The sequence below is a fragment of the Protopterus annectens genome, chromosome 8.part1 (genome assembly GCF_019279795.1).
Source record: "Protopterus annectens isolate FY-2018-M chromosome 8.part1, PAN1.0, whole genome shotgun sequence".
In the NCBI taxonomy this organism is placed as follows: domain Eukaryota; kingdom Metazoa; phylum Chordata; order Ceratodontiformes; family Protopteridae; genus Protopterus; species Protopterus annectens.
The window spans coordinates 484,363,639-484,389,051 of NC_056742.1; the positions used below are offsets into that span (position 1 = coordinate 484,363,639).

A 25,413-nucleotide genomic window follows, 5' to 3' on the forward strand; every position below is an offset into this window, starting at 1 on the left:
GAGGATGAGTCGGTATACCTGGAGGCTTTTGGATCCCGACCCTCCACCTCCTGGGTGTCTCCGCCTTTCGACCCACTTATGCAGGTAGTGGCTCGGAAGGCGTGGGCAGCTCCAGATTCTGTGGAACCTGTCCCCAGGAGACCATCCAAATTTATTACGGCCCCTACGGACAAACAGTTTCTTTCCAAGGGCATCTCTGTGGATGCTATGGTGGTGGCGGCGGCCACTAAGAAGGAACTTGCGGATCCTGCAGTACCTGTCCATCCTCCTAACAAAGATTCTAGGACCATGGACAGGTATGGAAAGCGGATGTTTTCTTCAGCGACCTTTGCTATGCGTTCGCTGAACTACCTTTGTCACTTCACCAGGCTTCAAAGAGATATTCTCACGGAACTAGGTGAAGTGGTCCAGGATCCTTCTGCTGCTGGGGCTCAAGAAAAGATTGCCTCACAGCTAGCAATCCTGAATTCCTTAACCAACTCCTCCATGCGGCTCATATCCTATGCAGCCGATGGAGCGAGCAGGGCCGCAGGCACAGGAGTGGCTCTTAGACGTCAAGCCTGGATGCGGCTTTGTAATTTTGCGGACCCCTTTAAGGCGTCCTTCACCAATACCCCCTTTGATGGTGAAGGAAACCTTGACCAGGTGTGAGCAGGACGGTAAAACTCTTTCTGCCGTTGGAGTCCATTTTTCCACCCCTTCTAGACCCTATCCCAAGGGTCAGAAGGGAGGGAAGATGTGGTTCCGCAAAGCCCAAGGAGCTACACCGGACACACGTGGTCAGTTTTCCCCCAGAGGCAGAGGGGGTAACAATAATAGACGCCGTCCTAGAGGCAGGGGGGGGGCCTCAGAACCAGGGCAACAGGGAGTCTCTTCCTGAGGAGCCCTTTCAGCACCCCTGAGGTGTTGCCCGACTGTCCACCCTTGGAGGCAGTCGGGGGAAGGTTTTCGCTGTACCCAGTAGCCTGGCATTCCCTTTCACAAGATATGTGGGTACAGTCGATCATATCCGAGGGTTACAAAATCCCCTTCGAAAGGTATCCCGTACCTCAACAATCCCTTCCAGACATCTCACCCGGTCAAAGGGATTTGGCAGAACAGGAGGTTTTAAAGCTCCTAGAAAAAAGAGCCGTCCAGACTGTTCCGGCAGACCAAGTAGGATCCGGCGTCTACTGAGATTCTTTTGGTCCCCAAAAGGACGGGAGATTGAGACCAATATTAGACTTGAGCAGTCTAAACAGATTTGTCAAGAAGGCAAGATTCGGATGGTCACGCTTCAGTCCATTCTGCCCTTTCTGGGCAAGGACAACTGGATGTGCTCTATAGACCTTCAGGACGCGTACTATCACATAAAGATTCACAGGCGCTCCAGAAGGTTTCTCCGCTTTCGGCTAGGGACCAGTCATTACCAATTCAGAGCCCTGCCCTTTGGCCTCACTTCAGCCCCCAGAGTGTTTACCAAATGCATGGCAGTGGTCACAGCTCATCTGAGACGTCAAGGATTCCAGGTGTTTCCTTATTCAGACGACTGGCTCCTCTCCGCCACCACCAGGTGTCAGCTTCTTCAGACCAGAGACTACACTCTGCAGCTATGCAGGAGTCTGGGAATTTCAGTGAATTTAGAAAAATCTTCTCTGTGGCCTTGCCAATCTATCACCTTTATAGGCGCATAATTAAACACCGTCAAAATGTTAGCCAGACTAACAGATCAAAGAATTCTGGACATCCAAAAATACGTTCGGATTTTATTGCAGAGCAGCAAAGTCAAAGCCAGACTGATACTAAAGGTTCTAGGTCTTATGGCTGCGGCCATTGTTCTTCTACCACTGGCTCGCTTCCACATGCGTCTTCTACAGTGGATGTTATTCACTCAGTGGTCGTTCCACAGTCTTCCGATGAGGCACGAAATCTTAGTCACACAATCGTGCAGGACTCATCTGAACTGGTGGATATCTTCCCCTCTTCTTCATCAGGGCCGACCCTTTGTTCCCCCTCCTCCGGTTGCCACAGTTACTACGGATGCCTCTCTGATCGGGTGGGGGGGGCATTATCAGGGCAGGATGGTCCACGGGACGTGGCAACCCATAGAATACCATCTGCACATAAATGTCCTGGAGATGAGAGCGGTGCTTTTAACGTTGCAAGCCCTCAACGACTTTCTTCCCACGGGGACTATTGCAGTACAAATGGACAACATGTCCGTGGTCTGGTACATCAACAAGCAGGGCGGGACCAGGTCCTATCCGTTGTGTCGAGAAGCTCTCAGACTTTGGCAATGGGCAATCTCCTCTCATCGGTTTCTGATAGCAACGCACATCCCCGGCAGGTCCGACCTCTTGGCGGACAGGCTGAGCAGATCCATTCTCATGCCTCACGAGTGGTCTCTCAATCAATCTGTAGTGGACCAGATTTTTCTGAAGTGGGGCACACCTTGTTGCGATCTTTTTGCTACACCCCAAAACAACAAGTGCCCGATTTTTCACCCTTTTTCCCCTACCGGGCCAACCCCTGGGGGCCTCTCTAACCCAGGATGGGCCCGGGGACTTCTGTACGCTTTTCCTCCTTTTCCCTTGATTCCACAAGTCATTCAGAAAGCCACCGTTTTGAGGGCCAAGTTGATTCTCATTGCCCCTTACTGGCCTCGACAAATTTGGTTTCCGTCTCTGCATCGTCACCTCCTGGTGCAGCCCTGGCATCTGGACCCAGTTCCGGATCTCTTGATCCACCAGTCGGGTCAACAGCACTGGGCCATTCATTCTCTCAACCTCACTGCTTGGTTGCTCCACTTCCTTCCCTAGCCAGGCTTCCTATGATCTCTGATCCGGTCAGAGATATCTTAGTGGCTTCTTTAAAGTCGTCCACCAGAACCGTTTATGCTAGCAAGTGGTGACGTTTTTCCATTTGGGCAAATTCCAGAAATATTGATCCCTTTACTGCTCCTGTGTATTCTGTTTTAGATTTCCTGGCTGAAGTTTTTCAGTCAGGATCTTCTTCATCTACAGTAAAAGTTCAACTGGCTGCTATTTCCAAGTATCATGTTGGCTTGCAAGATCATAACATTATGTCTCATAGACTGTGCAAGGCCTTTCTGAGAGGAGTGTTTCTCCTAAAGCCGCCAATAAAACATCCTCCTCCACAATGGGATCTAAATTTAATGTTGGCATCCTTAATGTTACCACCCTTCGAACCGTCTGCTTCATGTTCATTGAAATTATTGACCTGAAAACTATATTTTTGCTGGCTGTCACTTCAGCAAGAAGGGTTTCGAGATTCAAGCTCTCTGCATCCGTTCCTTACTTGGTTTTTCACAAGGACAGGGTATCCTTAAGAACGAACCCGTCCTTTCTCCCCAAAGTTGTTTCTCAAACCAATATTAATCAATCCATCGATCTACCAGTCTTTTTCCCAAATTATTCTGACAGAGCTGAACAAAAGCTTCATTTTTTGGATGTCCATCGTCAGCTCAGGTACTATTTGCATAGAATGAAACAATTCAGGAAATCGGACCAATTATTTGTCTCCTATGCAGAAAACAGGAAAGGTCTCCCAGTGTCTAAAGTGACCTTATCCAGATGGTTGTCTTCCATCATTTCTTATGTGTATTCACTCAGAGGCAAGCAACTACCTTCTAAACCGAAAGCACACTCAACCAGGAGTCTATCCACTTCTGCAGCCTTTCAGGATAGACTACCCATTGATACCATTTGTGCAGCAGCTACTTGGGCCACTCCTCATACCTTTGTCTCTCATTACAAGTTAGATTTGGCCTCCAGAGACAGGGCCAGTTTTGGTTCCACAGTTCTCAAGAGTCTGTTCCATTGAACCACCCGGGATACAGGTGCTAGGGGCGCGGTCCCATCCAGCAAGAATGAAGGCGAGATTGACAACTTAACATTTAGAAGTTATGTACCTACCATAACGTTCCATGTTAGTTGTCTTCTCGCTTCTTTCTTCGGCCCCTCCCTCCTTCCCCCTGGCCTGGACAGATCTTGGAGAGTTCCTCTTATCAGGTTGTTTCCTCCTGAGCCTTCATTAGAGGACTCCTTTATTATGAACTTGGGTTTCCTAAAATATATTAGGTTAGTCCTTAGCAGGGTAGGTTAGCTACCAAACGAGATCTGAGGTAGTCCCGCCTTGCATCATGGGATATAGGGTTGCCTCGAGCTGGTAAAAGGAGTTCTCAAGCTAAGCAGTGCAGTGGAGCCGAGGATCGGCTCCGAACCCATCCAGCAAGAAAGAAGGCGTGAGAAGACAACTAACATGGAACGTTATGGTAGGTACATAACTTCTAATTTACTCGTACCAAAATTCAAGATGCTCACATTACAGCAGCTTCTTCCCATGCTGGGCAAGGAGTCTTGGCTGGTAACATTGGACCTCAAGGAGGCATACCTGCATGTCCCTATCAGACAAGATTGCAGAAGATACCTCAGATTTCTTGCAGGTTCAACCCATTATCAATTCTCTGCATTGCCCTTTGGCTTATCTACTGCGCCCAGAGTGTTCACGAAATGCCTGGCATCAGTAATTGCCTTCTGCAGACTTCAAGGGATACAAATATACCCATATTTGGACGATTGCCTGATCCAAGCGGACAGCAAACACATACTTCTGAAACACCTGGCATTTGTAATAAAGTTGTTGAACTCTCTGGGATACACAGTCAACAAAAATAAATCAAGGCTAATACCCTCTCAAACAATAATTTTCGTGGGTGCAGCTTGAATACAAACACCCAGATGGCCTACCTCACGCCAGAGAAACAAGGGCAACTAACTCAATACTTCAGAAAACTGGCAACCTTCACCAGGCTGACTGCAAGGAAAATCCTGCAGGCTCTGGGATTCATGGCATCTTGCATCTTGCTAATCCCATGTGCAAAGCTGCATATGAGGAAACTTCAATGGTACCTAAAAAACTTATGGTCTCAACACAGCCACAGTTTGGAAACAATTATACCGCTGATTCCATGCCTCCAAAAGGAATTTCTGTGCTGGGCTCAAGCATGCCAAAGAAACATAGGTCTCACATTCTGCTTGCCTCAAGCAAATCAAATCATCACAACAGACGCCTCGGACTATGCCTGGGGGGCACACATGACAGATCAGTGCATTCAGGGCAAATGGTCCCAAAAAGAAAAGCACCTACACATCAATCAAAAGGAAATGCTAGCAGTAAAAAATGCTATTATGGCTTTCAAAGACCTACTGCATCCATGCCAGCTGTTGATAAGGACAGACAACACTGCAGTGATGTGGTACATAAACAAACAGGGAGGAACCCATTCATATCCCCTGTGCAGGCTAGCCATATCTCTTTGGAACATGGCTCTGGAATTACAAATCCAACTTCAAGCACAATTCCTGCCAGGCAAGGAAAACACACTGGCAGACAACCTAAGCAGAAATATGACAGATCCACACGAATGTAAGTTGCATCCTCAAGTTTTTACAAAGATAATTCAAGCATGGGGAAGGCCAGACATAGATCTCTTTGCTACCCACAGAAATTACCAATTGACAAAATTCTGCTCAAGGACCTATCATCCACAGGCCTGGAAAGTGGACGCACTCTCTTTCAGTTGGACAACAATGACAATTTATGCCTTTCCACCTCTTCCTCTGCTGCCCAAAGTTCTATTAAAAGCCAGAGCAGACAGACCAAAGATGATTCTCATTGCTCCAGACTGGCCAAGACAACACTGGTATCCACTCCTGAGGAGCCTGACGCATTCCCCACCATGGATCCTGCCTCTAATGCCTCTTCTGTTGACTCAGCACAACTTCAGAACTCTTCAGTCAGCTGAAAACACTCAATCTAGCCGCATGGAGGATTCCTTAAATTCACAACAGACCCTACTCTCCAAGGAGGTGCAGGATGTCATTTTGGAGGCCAGAAGGCCTTCTACTAGAAAAGCCTACTCTGCAAAATGGAAACGGTTTTGTGCTTGGAATCAGAAAAAGGGTCAGAATCCTGGAATACTGAATTTACCTCAAATATTACAGTACCTAGCTGAGATGCTAAACAGTGGACTTTCATTCTCCTCCATCAAAATCCATGCCTCAGCCATTTCTGCTCAATACAACACTGATCCTCCTTTATTCTCTCACCCTCTCTTAAGACAGTTCCTCAGAGGGGCTAAGAATATAAATCCCCCAAGGAAGCAACCAATACCTGCTTGGGACCTCAATTTCATTCTAGAAAAACTGACCCTGCCTCCATTTGAACCAGCTGCTACAACAGAACTGCAATATTTGTCATGGAAAACAGCCTTCCTTCTGGCTATCACCTCAGCACGCAGGGTTTCGGAACTACAAGCCCTCGTGGCTGTGCAGCCTTTCATCATTTTCCGTCAGGACAGAGTTTCTTTACGAACCAATCCTTCCTTTATACCAAAGGTAGTATCCAGGGTAGCCTTGAATCAGGTTATCCACTTACCTACCTTTTACCCTAATCCACAAAACAAAGGGGAGAGGCTACTACATTCCTTGGGCATTCACAGACAGCTTCGTTATTATTTGGACAGAACAAAGCCATTCAGAAAATCAGAGCAACTCTTTGTGTCCTATGCTACAGGTGCTCAAGGGAAGGCTATTTCCAAACAGACAATCTCAAAATGGATAGCCCACTGCATACGCTTTTGTTATTCTTTTCATGGTAAAACTGTACCTACAGGCATCAGATCTCACTCCACAAGGGCCACAGCTACCTCTGCAGCTTTCCTCAGGGGGGTTCCTACCAAAGATATTTTGGAAGCAGCCACTTGGAGTTCTGTACATACTTTCTCCAAGCACTATCACCTACCATTATACTCCAAATCTAGAGCGGGCTTTGCCACTGCAGTCTTGCAGGGCATCCTTGCTCCTCCTAGTTCCACTTAGTGCCTACCACCCCTTTTTTAGCTTTGGGATTCTACCCATCTGTTATGACTGCAGCTGTATGCACGATGAACATAGTACAGTTTTGTACCTACCATAAATGTAGATGTTCGAGTGCTAATACAGCTGCAGTCCAGGTTTCCCTCCCTCCTTCCCCTCTTGGGACAGGCCTAATGGCTAACACCTCCTCATACAACCTGATTGGGGTATTCTTTTATGGTGTATTTGTTTGCAGCTACTATTTTTTGATTATATTGCATTGCATTATTACATAAATTTATGTTTTGCCTTCCTTCTGGGGGCACCTGACATCTGAGGCAAGAAAAACTGAAGAAAATGGCGTCGGCTGGTTTTTTTATACCCCTGCCGCACTGACGTCAGGGAAGAAGCGACGACATCCGACGCCGGACCTAGACTTTGGAATTCGGCCGACTGAGGACCCGCCTGACGGCAGGATAACCCATCTGTTATGACTGCAGCTGTATTAGCACTCGAACATCTGCATTTATGGTAGGTACAAAACTGTACTTTGTCAGTTATACACATCCTTTTGTCAACATATCTCACTGTTGTACTGACCTTTGGATAGCTGACCCCTGCCCTTCCAAAATCTTGGCAAGTGCTGTGTATTTGTAGAATCCTCAGAGTTTCAAACTTTGGAAATACAGTATCCTGAGTGGTGATCTCAGTAGGTCTGGGACAGGCCAGTATTCATGTGTCATGTATCCATCATATGCAGTATGTGTGCAGCATCACGGCCAGACACTTTACATTTACAACCCCATATATAAAATTTCACAGCAACTATAGCTTTAGAAAAGCAACATGGGAAAGTGGAGGTGCATTAGTTTCTACATGCATAAAAGAAAGAAAGATGTAGGAACACAGCAGAATAGGGCAAGACAAGATGGAGATTAAGATTCATGGAGGAAGTTGTGTGGATAAGCATCTCCAGTAGGTTTAAAAGGTTCCTGTAGGTAGGTCAATGAGAAAGAGTGCTAAAGAGGCCATAGAATGTTATACTCTATTTGTAAAGGTACAGTTGTAGAAGGTATGTCACCAGGCTAATGATAGTGTACATGTAGAAAAGAAACAGTTCATTTGAGCAAAGGGGTGAAAGAAAAAGCAGGAAGCAATATGGAGCAAAGATTGATTCATTGTCACTATTTATCAGAAAAAAGAGGGTAGAGCAAATCTTGTCTACACGTTGCAGTGAAGGAAAAGTAATCAAGGACAAGAGTTGCATAAGGGATTTAGCAATATAACATTTCATCCAACCAAGGTCAGTTAAGGGCAACAGTTTATGCCATGCATGTACTTACATGTTATGAAGGGCACTGTAGGGACAGATGTACAGCAAATTAGCATGTGAAAGCTGGTCATAAAGTGGTCCATACTGTGGTCACGTCGTGGCATTATTATGAGGAAGTCCATCACAGTCCATATTAACTTCAGAGGGACAGAAGTGTTTTGACAACATGAGTACCCTTAAGACGTGTTTAGTCTGCACTGTAGGAAATGTTAAGAAGATGGTATAAGGTTTTGTTTTGGCTGATAAAGGTTGGGCTAGACAGTCAGATGTTTTGGCTGATAAAGGCTAGACTAGACATGGTCAGAAGCAGCTACTGTACAGGCTTGTTTATAATTATAACTAAATTTAGAATAAGACCATTCCGTCTGTTTGGGAACTGGTCCTGTTTTCTGCACATGGAACATGTAAAGCTGAAGTAGTGCTAATTTTTATTGACAGAAATGCATATCTCTGTAAAAATTTAACTGAAAATGTTTTCATATCTGATAGGAGCATAAAGTGCTTTTGACTGGGACACCACTACAGAATACTGTAGAAGAGCTCTTTAGCCTTCTTCATTTCTTGGAACCTGTACGCTTTCAGTCTGAAACTACATTCATGCAGGAATTTGGAGAACTTAAAACGGAGGAGCAGGTAAAAAAAATCATTTAACAGTGTTAGTCATGCAATTGTAAAATGTACATTGGACATATTAGCATACCATGTAGAGAGAGAGAACATTAGAAGATAACTTCCTAACAATTGGTAGGTGCCAGTACACACAACCGCAGTTCCGAACAGTCTGAGCTGAGTACAAGCTCCAGACAGAAGAGCATAAATGCTGCAGGAGACTGAGCTTCTTCCTCACCATAGTTCAGTTGCGTGATCTTTGCTGATGGGATGGATTCCAGTGTGGCATTCTGCTTTTCTTCTGGTGTGCATGGTATTCTGAAATTCACATTTTCAGCATTCATCACTTATAGTAACACCTCAGGAGATTTTAACTTGGTATTTTTAGTATTAATGCATGCTGTATTTTTTTGCAGCCAGGGCAAGATCACTACAGTTGATCCTCCAGCCTGAGTAGGGGGATATTTTTATTTTACCTAGCAGTATTCCTCCCCCTCCCCATTTCATTCAGTCAGGGGAGATTTTCTTGGGGGGGGGGTCATTTTAACAGCAAATGATAACTCTTGGATTTACAGAATTTGTATCCAATTTTTTCCTGGCCAGAATTTCTCCAGGGAGCAGCATATTCCCTGTAAGGGTCATCTTGTTTTGTGGTAGTTTACTTACTGACATTAGTGGTGCAAGACTGTTCTCTAATCTTGCATTGTTCCCATCTGCATGGGTTCCATGTTCTGTACTGTTCTTCACACCAAAGACATGCTGAAATAATTTTAAATAGGTAATGGTTTGTGTAGAGTAACTTTTTAATAAATTTAAGTAGGAAGCATCACATGATTTTCGTGATTTTTATACTGTCACACAAACAAAAAACTGAAGAGAACTGATGAAATTAATAACTGTGCTTGTGATAGGTAGTATGACTTAAGGATTGCTTACATTCAGTGCTTTTGTGTGTCTTAACCATAATGTTGAAGAGTATGATCACTGTACTGGCATTTAAACAGTAAAAAGTTAGAACACTTGCTGCTTTAAATGTGTACCTTACAAAAAAAATGTCTCAAGACCCCTGAGAAAAGTCTGAAAATATTTCAGTAGCTGGAAACTGCAGAAGTAGAGGTGAAAGAGAGATAATTCAGAAGAGAGTTGTCATTAAAAAAAAAAATGGGGGAAAAAATCCCTGTCTTTACACTGTGGAGATTTCAGAGCCTTCATCGGGTGTTTTAGAAGTTGTCACGGTCCGGTTACTCCCATAAGCATGGAGATGAAATCTACTTTAAATGTATCTTTGGACCCTCCAGTGATGTTACTGCAACTAAAGTATGCGATACACCAGGTATCTTATGTATGTCAGTACCAGCTTCAAACCTACCTTGAGTAGTGTTAGAAGTCAGTGAGATAAATAGTCTGTTGTTACAGCATTTTTGCAGGCTATCACTTTTGCTTCAGAAATGTTAAGCTCACTTAATTCAGATGCACACTTCTGGGTGTTGTTGAACGAGATGCTTGTAATTGTACAACAGCAGCAAGGACTGTTTGTTTCATTTAGTATCCTAGTGTGCATCTGTCTCTTGATTGGCTGCGTGAGTACCATTGATAGGTGGCATCGCAGGTTCAAGGTTTGAAGTCTCATAGAAAGAGGAGTCTTGTTTCTCATCAGAAGGAGGGGGGGATATTTTTTATTTTACCTAGCTGTACCACCCCCCCCCCCCATTTCATACAGTTAGTTCATATACTTTGATCATGAGGATTCCTCATCAGTCATTTGAATATGTTCCTCATGAGCTAAATTTTAATGACCTGTTCAGTAGTATGGGAGAACGTTAAAAATGGCCTGTAGTAAGATGATTTGAGATAAGGAGCTCAATCTTCTTAAATAAAAGCTTTCCATCAACTTGTCAGCTAAAACTTTCTCCTGGTTATAGCTCCTTTTCCTTACCTGTAATGCTGCAACTTCCTTTCTAGGTCTCTGTGGCTGCTCAAGAAGCTTACGTCTAGGAGAAATCTCTGTGGTGTATTTCTTGACTTTTTTGAGAAAGCATTTAAGTGGCGGCATAGTAGTGCAGAGGAATGCATTGTCACCTCACAGCAAGATGTTCCCTGGTTCAATTCTTAGCTGGGATGCCTTCTTTGCAGACTCTGCCTGTCCTCGCTGTGTCTGCATGTGTTTCCTGTGGGTCAACTGGTTTCCTTCCACATTCCAAGTACATGCAGTAGGTGGATCGGACACGTGAAATTGGCCATAAGTGTATATATATATATGATATACATAGTGTGTGCGTGTGTGTGTAGAATAAGTACTGTGGCAGGGCTAGCCACTCAGCCATGTAAAGCTTGGCTGTAGATGATTGTCACTGTTGACATGACCCCTGACCCCATGTACAAAAATGGGAAAAAGAGGTGATGGATATGTGAAGATAGGTGAAGGCTGCCAGCCTAGCCAGATAGAATTTTGTAGATAATTCTGTCATTTTTAAATATTAATATAAGCAGCAGACTTGTGGAACTGCAAAAATGTAACAACAGTGCATGTGCTGTAACAAAGCTGATAAGTCAGTTCTTTGATGTCAAAACTCTGAGCCAAGATGTCTAGATAAAGGCATTCTGCCTGTTGTTTTGAGGCTAGAGTTAACGGCTAGAATTTGCATGTATAATTTCTTTTATTGCTCTGGTTCCTGACCAGCTGCAAGCTCAAAGGAGCTATTAACCTCTGAGAATCTGTTAGCCTGTGAACCAGAAAGAAATGATGTAATCTGAAATGATTCAGTGGTACTATGTTCTCATTTTAAGGACAGAAAGAATGAGAGCATTTTAGCATTTGTCTTTAGAACATCCAATTCACCACTCTGTCTGTGTCTATATGTAAGATTTTAGAACTGTGTTTTTTCTTAGATATAGCTAGGAAATAGGAAGATTAGAGTAGTTTATTTTTCTGTGATGTCAGAATGTTTCTACTGTGTTATTTTAAGTATTTCTCTGTGATCTTTGAACTCTTGACTAGCACTGTGTAGTAATAAGTATTGTCTTGTGTTTTTATTATTTGTTATTAAATATTTTTAAACCTTTCAACTGTGGCTGTTTTGTGTAGAAATAATTTAAGCTCTAACTACATTGCATGTATATAGTGATACTGTACCAAGTCATTCCAAATAAGTCTTGACTGTTTGGTTGCACTTACCATTTGGATATTAATATTGCACAGTATAATTAGAAACCCTTTCATAAGGGCCTTTGAGTAGCTGATAAATATTAGCTGGGTGGTGGCAGTGATTTCTACTGTATAGTCTGGGTAAAAGGGGCACAGCTGGAGAACCTGTGCCAGCCTTCCGCAGGAGTGTCTGTGTGGTTGTATAAACTCTCTGTGTGTGTCAGCTACTTGGGCAGGGACACGAAGCACTGGTTGGACAGAGGGTGCTGAAGGTTTTAGCTTGCCCACTAAGCTGAGATCTGGACCCTATAGCTGTGCCAGTGGGGAGTCTTGTTGGGGACCTGGAGACAAAGGCAGAAACCAACCCCATACTGACTGTGATCTCTCTGTGCTCTTAAGGGAAATTGTACTTTGCTATGTATTTATTTTCCTTTCCCTATATGGATGCCCCTCACTGGTGTTAGTGGTGAGGATTGAGGCTCCTTGATTGCTGGGCCAATGCACGGGTGTCACATATTAATTGTTTGGCAGTGTTGGGATATCCACACCACATATTAATTGATTTGCAAATACTAATTGGCTTGTAGCGGTGTGGGTAAAGTGAATTCCTGTAGCTTGTGTGCAGTGATCACTGAAGGTGTTTTGTACTCTTAAATCAGCCACACAGTGAATACTCAGAGTTCAGATCACAATTGTTTTACTTGTTTTGTTAGCTTAGTCAGGGAAAGCAGGCAGCATGTCAGCAGTGGAGTACGGAAAGCTGACAAGGAGACAGCTGGCTTGAGATGTGCCAGGATAGGGGACTGATGCAAGGAAACCTGACTAAGGCAGACATGATTGCAGCTTTGATCACAGCTGCATTAGAAAACAGCAACCAGGAGGACGATCAGATTGGCAGTGAAGATGTACCACCTTCAGAGAATGGACAGCTCAACCTTTCTGCATAGGACTTAAAAATGCATCTGGAGCTAAAGAGACTTGAGTCGGAGGCCAGGTGTTTGGAAATAGAAGCAGTTGAGAGACTGAGATGTCTGCAGGCTTAGGAGAATAAGAAACCGCTACGCCTGGAAGCTGAGGAAAAGTAGAGGCAGAGGCAGCATGAGAAGGAGATGCTGACTCTTCGCCAGAGTCATGGAGGTAATGGGGAAGGGAGTAACTGGACCCCAGAAACACAAAAGGTCAGAAAATTTCTTCTGCAGTTTAAAGAGGGGGATAATTTCTATAGTGTCATTCATATGTTTGAGAGGGTATATAAAACAGTATGATGTTGACCATTGGCTCTGGGTATGGTTCATGACCACCCTTACTCCATGGTAAAGCTGTAACTGTGTTGTCTAAAATGTCTGATGTTGACTGTTTTAATTATACTACGGTTAAGAACTGTTTGTTAGAATTGTTTAAACTAACACCTGAAACACGTAGGAGAAAGTTTCGTGAGCATAGACGCAAGGCAGATGAAAGTGTGTACACTCCTTCATGGTTTAGATGCTATCTCTCTGACAGAAAACAATCCATTAAATGCAAAGTACACTATCTCTTCTATTACCAACTACTATAGGCGCCTCACAAGGATCAATACTGGGTCCTCTACTTTTCATCATTTTCACTAACAAACTACATACTTCCACCCTGCATGCATCACTTATACAGTACGCAGACGACTCCACCCTAATCTGCTCAGCCCCATCCATAACCGCTCTTCAGAAGCTTACCCAAGAGTCTTTCTGCTCTGTGGAACAATGGATTATCGATATCCAACTCATTCTAAACCCCAACAAGACCAAATTACTCCTTTTTTCCCCCAATAAATCCAAATACACACCTCCTACCTTCATTATCACCTCCAAAAAACAGGACCACAATCTCCTTCTCCCCTCACACTAAGCTGCTCGGAGTTGAAATAGATAACAATCTGAACTTTAATGTCCATATTTCACAAACCATCCCAAAGGTACATAAGAAATTAGGAACCCTATACAAACACAAACAGTTCTTATCAGACCAAGCTTGAATCTCCTTAGCCCAAACCCACCTCTTGTCTACACTAATGTATGCATCACCAATCCTAATTCATATCAGGAAAACAGACCTAAACAAACTAGAGTCATGTTACAATAAAATTGCAAAATTCGCTAACCACTCCACTTTTAGAAGTCATCACTGTCTTGCCCTGAAGCAACTGCAGTGGTTAGAACTCCCTCAGCTAATTAGCTATCACCAATTAGTCCTCACCTTCAACATAATAAGGAACCCTCAGAAAACCCCAACCCTAAACCAACTTCTAAGCCAATATTCTGCAAATCGCCCTCTACGCTCATCCAACAAACCCTGCTCTGCATAACCAAAGCTAATAACGCTGCAGGGAAAAGTCTGTTCTCCCACACCATTGCTAGGGAATGGAATAATCTCCCCCAAAGTATCTCCTCTGTACCATCCATCTCACTTTTCAAGACATCACTAAAGTCACACCTCTTGCAATCATGGCTCTGTCCCTGTATCACATAAAATCTTTTCTGCTCTCCTCCTAACTTGCCACACCTCATCTCCTCACTGCTTACCTCAGCTATTCTGTACTACTCAAATACTCCCTATCAGGAACTACTATCCTACAAACTGTTTCTCACGCTATGACATATCTCCCGAATAGCATTATTTTCCAGATTCCATTCCTTCATTTTTATGCATTGTACTACTACCAATATGGAATTTAAAGTTTTGCTCTCTATATACCAAGCTTGCTCAAATCAAACTAAGGTACGAAAAGTCTCCTTGATTGTATATATGCCACTGTATAGAAATTTTCTGTCATTCGTGGATTATGTGTTGTCAAACAAAGACATGGAGCTCTGATTGTGTATATATGCCTCTGTTCAGAATTTTTTTTTTGTCATTTGTTGTATTTGTACTGTTATGTGTTAGAGCTTTTCTCCCCGGGCCTCCGCTGTAAATGGACCTTGTTCCAGTCTGACTTTCCCGGTAAACAAATGTAGAATAAAATAAATAAATAAATATATTGCTGAACTGAGCACTTATTTTCATAGGTGGGTGAGTGGATGTCAGGTCACCACTTTTGAAGGGCTGTTAGACCTTTTGGTGAGGGAACAAGCCCTTAGCACTTTGCCTGAGGACATGAGGATCTGGTTAGCTGATGGACAATGTGCTATTTTCAGATGAGTTGGGGAAGAAGGGAGACCTATACCTGGCAAGCAGGACATCCCTGCACAGGAAAGGGACCCCTAGTACTGCTCATGGGTCTAAAGGAACCCATAGTGGGCAGCACAGACTGCCCCAACAGAATCTGCCAGTAGCAGGGGAAGCCACTAGTTCAGGTACACTTCAAGGACTTAGGGTTAAATGCTTTGAATGCAACCAGTGGGGCCATGTGACATACAGATGTCCACGGAGGCAAGGTGGGGAACAAAAATTGAGAGAGCCAGTAAATGGGAAAGACAAAATGCCAATAGTAGATTGTCTTGAGACCACAGGGGTACTGAACTACCATCCTGCAGATGTCCTGATAGGGAAGTGTTTGGATGAGGCAGTACCATGTGTTTATGCAGTTACACCCAGTCAGGCTAGGAGACAAGCATGTGGGGTCTGGTAGCCTGGGGGAGACCCAGATAGACTGCATACTTGCATCCAGGACTGGTGAGGTCATTACGTCAAGGATGGAGTTGCTCTGTAGCAGTGAGACTGAAGGTGAGCCACAGCTGCTTGTGGCTACTGATGTTCCCTTGGACAGAGTGACTGCAAAGGTACAGGTGAGTAGTAGTACCCAGGCTGAAAGTGAGGCACCGCTGTCAGAAGATGCCAGACTTCCTGTGGAAGGGGAGCTGGGAAGGGTTACAAAGAGAGAGTTGAGACAGGCTCAGCTCTCAGGCCCTACATTGCAAGACCTGAGGCAGGTAGCTAGGGAGGCACCTGATTCTCAAGGGAAGGGGGAATCTGTATACTGGGACAAAGGGTTACTGTATAGTGAGTGGACCCCTGAGGGAAGGGCTAGAAGGTGAAAGAATACAGCAGTTGATAATGCCGAGAGCCTACTGTCTGGCGCTTCTAGCCATAGCCCATGATATTCCCTTTGCAGGTCATATGGGCATAAAACATACAAAGAGACGTATTATGCAGAACTTCTATTGGCCTGGAATTTCCAGAGATGTAACAGGGTACTGCAGGACCTGTGAGCAGTGACAAAAGGTAGGCAGGGCAGGCGACAAGGTGAAAGCTCCTTTGATGCCTTTGCCTGTGATTGAGGAGCCACTTCAGAGGATAGCTATATTGCGGGGCCTCTGAGTACTCAAAGTTCCACAGGGAAAAACTATATCCTAGTGGTAGTGGATTATGTTATACAGTACCCTGAGGCAGTGGCTCTGTCCCCCATTTAGGCAGAAAAGGTGGCAAATGTTTTGTTAGAGATTTTTAGCAAAGTAGGTTTCCCAAAAGAAATACTGACTGACAGAGGTGACAATTTCATGTCAGACCTGCTTGCTTGTCTGTGGAAGTACTGTGGGGTGAAGCACATGAAGACCACCCCCTACCATCCCAAGACTAATGGTCTGGTTGAGAGGTTAAACTCTGTGATCAAGTCCATGCTGTGGGCATTTGCAGACCAGTTTAAGAGGGAGTGGGACAGATATTTGACCCATCTGTTTGCTTACAGAGAGGTTCCCCAGGGATCCACAGGTTTTTCACTTTGAGTTGCTTTATGGGCATAGGGTGAGGGGACCTCTAGATTTAATTTGAGATGAGTAGGAAAGTGAGTGTGAACCTCACAAGGAGTCTTTTGTGACATATGTCCTAAACCTTAGGACAAAGCTTAGGAAACTCGTGGGCTTGGCCCAGGAGAACCTGGCAGAAGCCCAACAAGTGAAAAAGGTGTGGTATGACAGGGATCCTTGAGCTACAGAGTATGCTGTGGGGCAGCAGGTAATGGTTCTCTTTCCTGTCAGACACAACAAGCTGCAAGCAGCTTGGGAGGGACCCTACAAGGTGGTAAGAAAGGTAAGTGATGTTAACTACATGGTGGACCCTGCTAGGCAGGAGCACAAATTGTACAATATTAACATGATGAAACCTTACCATGATAGGGAGGCTTTTGTGGAGCATTTGCAGTGGATTGCAGGAGAAGTCTGAGGGAGATCTGGTGACTAATCTCCTCAGTGAGGCTCGGACTGACGCCTCAGTGGAAGGGGTAGCAATGTCCCAGCAGCTATCTCCTGCCCAGGTTCGTGAAATCCGAGCAGTGTTACAAGAGTTTGGGAACATGGTCACTGGGAAACCAGGGTGCACCCACCTGGTGCAGCACCAGGTGGATACAGGACCCCAAAGGCCTATTAGACAGGCCCCTTATAGGGTGCCTGAGAGAGTCAAACAGACTGCGAGGGAGGAGATGTTGGAAGGGGTAATTCAAGAGTCCAACACTCCCTTGGCCTCCCCAGTTGTGCCGGTGCCAAAGAAGGATGGCAGCACCAGGTTCTGTGTGGACTACAGGAAATTAAATAGTCTCACAGAGTCAGATGCTTACCCTTTGTCTAGGACAGATGAGGCCCTAGAGCAGCTGGGTGGGGCTAAGTGTCTTACAACCATTGATCTTACCAAGGGTTACTGGCAGGTGTCCTCAACTCCCAGTGCTAAAGAGAAGTCAGCCTTTGTGACCACTTTTGGCTTGTATGAGTTCACAAAGATGCCCTTTGGGATGAAGAATGCCCCAGCAACTTTCCAGAAGCTGGTAAATCATATCCTAGCAGGAGCATTTGGGTTTGCCCTTGCTTACCTAGATGATATTGCCATCTACAGCCATTCTTGGCAAGAGCACCTTCAGCATGTCAGAGAGGTGCTGGGCAGACTACAGAGGGCAGGGTTGACCATTAAGCCCAGCAAATGTTAAGTGGGTATTGCAGATACCTCCTACCTGGGACATAGAGTGGGGAGTGGTAAGATCAGGCCAGAACCTGCCAAAGTAGAAGCCATTCAGGCATGGCCTGCACTTGTTACCAAAAAGCAGGTGAAGGCATTCTTAGGGACAGCAGGGTACTACAGAAAGTCCGTCCCCAGTTGTAGTACCATAGCTACTCCCCTCACAGACCTGACAAAGAACAACAGGCCAGATAAGGTAGTGTGGACCCCAGCATGTGAGCAGGAATTGCAGGAGCTTAAGGCAGGTTTGGGCTTGACCCCCTGTGTTAGCCAGTCCAGATTACAGCAAAGAATTTGTTGTGCAGATGGATGCTTTGAACCATGTGGTGGGGGCTGTACTTAAAAGCCAAAAAAGAGTAGAGCCCAGCATACAGTGTTCCAATTGTTCTTTATTGATATGAATCCATAAAAACAACAAAAAATCGACTGGTTTCTGTCAGAAAGTATCACAGCCTTCTTCAGTGTGAACCAAAATACAGCTTTTGTTGTAATTTAAATACACCCATCACAAAGATCATTGGTCCATACTAGAATTGTTCATTTAAACCAGGTGGGAACAATCCACCTAGTTTGACAATCCGCTTTTTTTTCTTTATTTAAAATAGAGTGCCACCCAGTTTTATTGGATTTATTGCCCTTAATGATGTTAATAACCATAAAAGAAAATCTGGCAGTGGTGTATACTAAATAATGTTTATAAAGTGCATTGGTTGCCTTTTTATTTTTGATGTTGCTAATGTGTTCAGAAATTCTAATTCTGAATGAGCGAGAGATCTGGCCAATATAAAAGGAACCACAAGTACATGTAGCCTGATATACTAACCAATCAGTACTACAGTTAGCAAAAAAATTCAAATCATAAACAATGGCACTATTACGACTAGAAAATTGTTTAGATTTCATGACTTTGTCACAGTTAGTACAATGGCATGGATAGCAGCCAACCAAGGGGTCCCCTGATAATGTAGATTGTACATATTGAAAGGATTGATTCAGTGTCCCATGCTTATAATGATTGAAGCAAGAGCCAAGATTTTTGCCTTTGCGAAACGAAAATTGGCATCTATCCGGTACAATGTGTGCTAACTCATAATCACATTGTAGGATGTTCCAATGTTTGTGTACACTTTGAATTAAGTTTTCAGAATTCCTGGCATAGGTTGTTAAAACCTAATAGGTTGTGTGGTTGAAATGTTATGGTCTTTGTAACTTAAGAATTCTTGTCTGTCTGTAGAGTTGACCAGATTACTGGCCTGCAACACATTACCCATGCCATAACCCCTAGATTTAAATCTATTTGTGAGATCTTTCCTCTGCCTCTGAAATGAAGAATCATCAGAGCAAATGCGCTTTATTCTGATAAATTGCGACTTGGGGATCTTACGAGCTATGTGTGGTGGATGGAAACTAGATGCATGGAGGATGGTATTATATTGGGTGTATTTCCTGAATACTTTGGTACTCAGCGTATGGTCTGGTAATCTATTGATTAACACATCCAAAAACGTAATACTGTTCAAATCGTAATGGACCGTAAATTGTAACCCCCCTGGATTGTTGTTCAGGTAGGATATAAATTCATGTAACACATTTGGCTCACCCTTCCATACCATCCAACAGTCATCTAGGAAACGTCTCCAAATGTCAATATGTTCCAAAAAGGTGTTATTCTCATAAATGAGATGTTTTTCAACAAAGGCCATAAACAGATCGGCATATATTGGGGCAAAGGAGGCACCCATCGCTGTACCCTTTGTTTGTAAATAACAAGTGTCCAGGTAAATTACTATTGAGAACATGTCTTGCTAATTCAACCAAAAAGAAGTTGAAATCAGATTGATATAAGTTAGCCACTTCCAGCCAATATGTAAGGGCCTCTAAACCAGATTCATGTGGAATATTCGTGTATAAAGCACACACAACAAGTGTGCACATCAACCAATCGGGTTCCAATTGGCTATCTGAAATGATCTGTAAAAAAAATTTGTAGTATCCTGTAGTCGAGAACGTACAAGATAGAGCAAAGGCTTCAAATGTTTGGTCAAATATAAAGACAAAGGTTCTGTGAGATCACCTTTCCCTGAGACAATTGGTCTACCCGGTGGATTGGTGGAATTTTTGTGAATTTTCGGCAAAAAGTAGATATATTGATTAGCCGGATCTTGAATGGTGAGCTGATGCATTGTATCATTAGTGATGATGGCTTCATCCCTAGCCTGAATGAGAAAATCATCAATTAGTTTTTTAAAACGATGAGTGGGATTGATATGCATCTCAAAATAATATCTTTGATCAGACAACTGTCTTTTTGCCTCTTTGTCGTAATCACACCAGTTTAAAAGGACCACAGCTCCCCCTTTATCTGCAGAAATAATAACAATATTTCTATTATTCTGAAGTTCCAGAATAGCTCGTTTTTCAGCAGTTGTTACATTATTACGTTTGAAATGTGTATCAGACCTAGAAAAATGCAGATCTTTGAGAATGCTATTCTGGAACTGATGTACCAAGGGATGCTTAGGAGGAGAAAAAGATGATTTGTGATATACAAACTTGTCATCAGTAAAGTTATTATCATTGTTACCAAAAAACAGTCTCAAATTTAACGTTCTACAAAAGAACATCAGATCTTGAGCAAAAATGTCTTCAGACACCATGAAACCCGGAATAAAAGTTAAACCTTTATTGAGGACAGACAAATGGGTTGCAGATAGCACAAAATCAGACAAATTCAAAACATTACTGTTGTAATCCAAATCTAATTCTGTATGACCATTTTCAACAGACTCTGAATATTGTTTATACCTCCTGTGTTTGCGTCCCCCCCCCGCTGATACTTGGGCCTAAAGGGACAGGCAATGGTGTCCTCTTAGGGGACGGTGAACTTGATACGGACTGTAACTCATTGTCTGTACAAGAGGAGATTTCCTCAGTCGAGGAACCGATATCATGACCAGATTTTCTCAAAATGGAGCATGATCTCTTTCTTTAAGAAATTTTAGGCAATGAAGGTGTAAACCTGACATGCTTGGTGATATTTGAAAAAGGATTGCCATGCTGATAGTCAGTTAGGTCTCTCTGAAATTTTTTGATCTTCCTACTTCTAAGTTCTTGTTCCAAATTATTTAAGTCCGTGGCTGCTTTATTAAGATATTTATTATAAAAAGATTCACCTTCAAATGGTTTGACATCATCCACCAACCTGGTCACTGCATCAATTTCTTTATCAATAACACGATCATAATATTTAGATAAAGTTTCCACAAAGGACATACTAGCCTGTTGTTGTATTGAAGACCACTGGCTGTTAAGCTCTGAGTCTACTTCCCCCACATGGGGTTGTATACGTACTCTCAAACCTCTGGGGGTTAACCCTTTAGCAGTGTATGCCTTAAACAATTTTGAATGCCAGATGTTGGATCTAAGGGATCGAAGTTGTTTAAATACATTTTCAAAAGCTAATGCACAAGTGGGTTCAGAATCAAGAGAGTCATTTGTATTGCTATTGTTTTGTAATGAAGGACCCAAGCCAAATGCTCTGAGGTCTGTACTTAGCCAGATTTCTTCAGAGGGAGAAGAGCACCCAGTGGTTTATCTCTGTCATAGGCTCCAACCCAGGGAGGAATGCTATGCAGCTGTGTAAAAGGAATGTTTAGCCATAGTGTGGGCACTGCAGAAACTTCAGCTTTATCTGTATGGTAGAAAATTCACTGCAGTGACAGATCACAACCCCCTAACATGGTTACACAGAGCCAGCCAGCAAAATGCGAAGTTGCTAAGATGGAGCCTAGGGTTGCAAGCATATGATAGGTCAGTGCAGTACCACAGTGGGATTAGCAATGCCAACGCAGATGGGCTCTCAAGACAGGGAATGGGGCAAGTTATACTCACATATACTTAACCCTCTCAAGCAACCTTTCTCAAGGGTCACTTGAAAAACTAGCTTGAGTTCCCCAGGCGGGGAGGTGTGCGAAGATAGGTGAAGGCTACGGCCTAGCCAGGTAGAACAGATAATTCTGTCATTTGTAAATATTAATATAAGCCACAGGCTTGTTCTCTTAAATGGGAAAAAATGGTGTTAAATGTGGAACTGCAAAAATGTAACTGCACTATGCTGTAACAAAGCTTAAAAGTCAGATGTTCATCGTGTTTCACTGTTGCAGTCATTACTCTTGGGTTATCCTGCTGGCAGGCTACCTGCAGTCGGCCAGAATTCCAAAGTCTAGGTCCGGTGACGGTTGCTGTCGCCTCTTCCCTGACGTCAGTGCGCCAGGGGTATAAAAGATGCAGCCGACGCCATTTTCTTCAGTCTTTCTTGCCGGGCGGTGCCCGAAGCAAAAGCAGTTCGCAAGTGCCGGTCGGCCGACTCCTGAGATTTTCAAATCCGAATTTCAGATCTGAAGACACCTGCAGCAACTGGAAAGACCCCAAAAGTACCTCACCAAGAGGATCAAAGGGCTCAAACAGATGCCATATGCTGCCCGGTTAAAGAAACTCCAGCTCTACTCAGTGGCATACCACCTGCTCAGAGGCGATCTGTGCCTGACGTATAAAGCCATGTCCAACCCGGAATTAATGGACATGCTGCACCTCAGAAAATCCAAATCCCATCGAGGTACGCGCTCGAGAGACTTGAACCTCAGCACTGAAATAAATAGGACAAGCTGGAGGGACAGATTCATAACCTAGAGGCTCCCTTCACTCTGGAATAAAATCCCAGTCCAGGTTAGGCAGAGTCCCTCATTGACTCTCTTCAAGAGGAATCTTGATGAGTGGATGAGAGATCGTAGGTTTACCCCGGGTATCACTTCTGTGTCACTGTTAGACAGGCACAGTATACTAACCTCGAAAAAGGGCATAGCAAAATTATTTTAAAATGGGTGGCGAAAGCCAAACACATTCTGGCTAGGCTTAGAAATGCCCTAGGGCAGATAGCCTAGTATGAACCTAAGTCTTCATTAAAGCTAAGTACCCCGTTGGGGAAACTTTTTTCTTGTTCCAGACCGATGTCAGAAAAAGTTAACAATTGTATTTCTTGTGGGAAACAAATACCTCATAAGGATTTTCACTCTTTTTACTGTATTCCTTACCTAGGCCCTGATCACAATGTTGCTAGTTGCCAGTTTTGTGCTAGATTTAACCAACACATTATCAAGCGTTGGTTCGATTTTGCATTTCATTACTTTGGCCGAAGATTTAATTATATAATGCCGTCGGACCAGCCGACAACCGGAGTTTACAAAAAAACGCAATGACAAGGAAAAGGATAGGCATCCGAGGTCCAAAACCGACGACGAAGCCTCTTCTAGGCCAGTTGCCGGTTCTCAGTGAGGCGCTTTCGCAGCCCCTGGTGCCCGCTACCTCAGAGCCACAGGTCACTTCCGACTCCCACGTGGAGCCGACTGGGCCTCTGGATACTCAAGGTATTGGACACTCGGAAATCATCCCCTCAGATGGGTCCGGAGCCGCTGAGCAGGCATCGTCTTCTGACAGTGTCTTCAGACCTACACAACTACATATTAAGCCATCTTCAGCTTCAAAAACAAAGACTAAAGCAGCATTAAAGACAAAGAAACAAGTACAGCATTCTCCTACTCTGACTTCCATGCCTAAAAAACAGATGCTCAAAATGGCCGAAGACCTAATTACTTTGATCAGGGGTTCCCATCCCTCTCCTGATAAGAGGCCTAGGCAAGAGACAGAGTATGATTCTTCTGATCAGGTTTCTGTTTCCTCTGATTCCTCTTCTGAACAGGATTACTCCATGCTTCCCTATGAGGATTCTGATGCAGAAGAATCCATTCCTTCAGCCTCTCCTCCTGAGGATTATTCTTTTAGGGAAACCCTCCATACCATGAGGGAACATTTCCACTGGGAGAGCCAAGATTATTCTGAATCTAAGAAAAGGCTCAGAGACTTTCTGCTACTTCCTCAGCACCGACCCCTTGCTATTCCACCTGTTCTAGACATTGTCGATGATGTATTTTCAGAGTCCGGCCTGTCCCTAGACTCTCTACCCCCTGCACCTGCTAAGCCAGAAAGATTCTACAGGGTCCCGGATTCTCATACATTCCTGTATAAAAACCCCACAGCTGACCCAGAAACTATATCTCAGGGTCCCAAGGGGGTTAAAGCTTCCACTGCAAAAAAACCCTGTCCCTCTGATAGGGATTCCAGGGCTCTAGACAGATGGGGGGTCTACACTTCTGCTACTCTGGCTGTAAGGGCCTTAAATTGTCAGTTTCATATGCTTAAATATCAGCAATATTTAATGTCACTGCTTAAACAGAAAATGTTGACAAATACTGAATGTTCAGAGAACAAGGAATTGCAAGATTTATTGCATGCAGCTGAACAAGTGGGAAAGCATACTTTGCAATGTGGTTATGATTCACTGGAGGGCCACTGTTACAGGTTCTGTTATTAGAAGGCATGCTTGGTTAAAGGAACAAAATTTGCCTGATCATGTTAAAGCAAAATTATTAGATGCACCAATACAGCATGATACTTTGGTACTAAAGCAGAAGAGGTGTTGAAAAAAATGGAGGATAAAGCAAAATCCACGCAGACAGTCAAGGATTTCTTACAGGTACAGCCACCCAGATTTAGCAGAAACTGGCCTTCTAAAAATTGGTCCTTTCCAGTGTCGGACAGACTACAAAGAGGCAGATACAGGCGTCCTAGAGGCAGAGCTCAGCCCCAAGGCTCATACAGGCCTAAACAATGGGGTGCTCCTACCTCCAAAAGTGGAGAAGACAAATCACAACTTTACAGGAAACAGTCCCAATGACTTTCCTGTACCAGATCCAAGCACTTTTCTTTTGGCAGCCTCCTTAGGGGGAAAGCTAGCACTTTTTTCATCAAATTGGCAAAGGATTACCCAAGACAAATGGGTCCTGAACATAGTGTCCCAAGGCGACAGGTTCCATTTCCACACTCTACCAAGATCAAGAGGTATGCCAGACCTGTCACACAATCAATGGGCAGAGACTCAAAAACAAATTACAGCCCTCATGGATATGAGGGCCATTCAGCAAGTACCACAACAAGAGCAGGGGCAAGGATTTTACTCCAGACTTTTCCTAGTACCCAGAAGGGACAAAACCTGGAGACCAATGCTGGACCTGTCTATACTAAATACGTTTCTGGAAGTTCCAAAATTCAAGATGTTGACTCTACAGCAGCTACTGCCCATGCTGGGCAAGAAGGCTTGGCTTGTAACTTTGGACCAAAACGAGGCATACCTGCATGTCCCAGTCAGACAATCTTGCAGAAGATACCTCAGATTCATAGCTGGCTCAATGCATTACCAATTCTCTGCACTGCCCTTTGGCTTATCTACTGCGCCCAGGGTCTTCACAAAATGCCTGGCACCAGTAATTGCGTTTTGCAGACAAAAAGGAATTCAAATATATCCCTACTTGGACGACTACCTAATGCAAGCAGAGAGCAAAGACATTCTTCTAAAGCATCTGGCGTTTATAAAAAGATTACTAATTGGCCTAGGGTACACAGTAAACGAAAAGAAATCAAAACTAGTGCCCTCTCAAGAG

At 43.9% G+C, this 25,413-nt stretch overlaps 1 protein-coding gene across 1 annotated transcript in view; it reads left to right on the forward strand.

The window, feature by feature from the left end:
• CHD9 (chromodomain helicase DNA binding protein 9) overlaps positions 1–25,413 on the forward strand; it is a 2,842,495-nt gene that overhangs the window by 1,478,651 nt on the left and 1,338,431 nt on the right. The window contains exon 14 of the mRNA XM_044082017.1: positions 8,680–8,823. Coding sequence (XP_043937952.1) covers positions 8,680–8,823 — 144 coding nt within the window. The remainder of the gene's footprint in view (positions 1–8,679; positions 8,824–25,413) is intronic.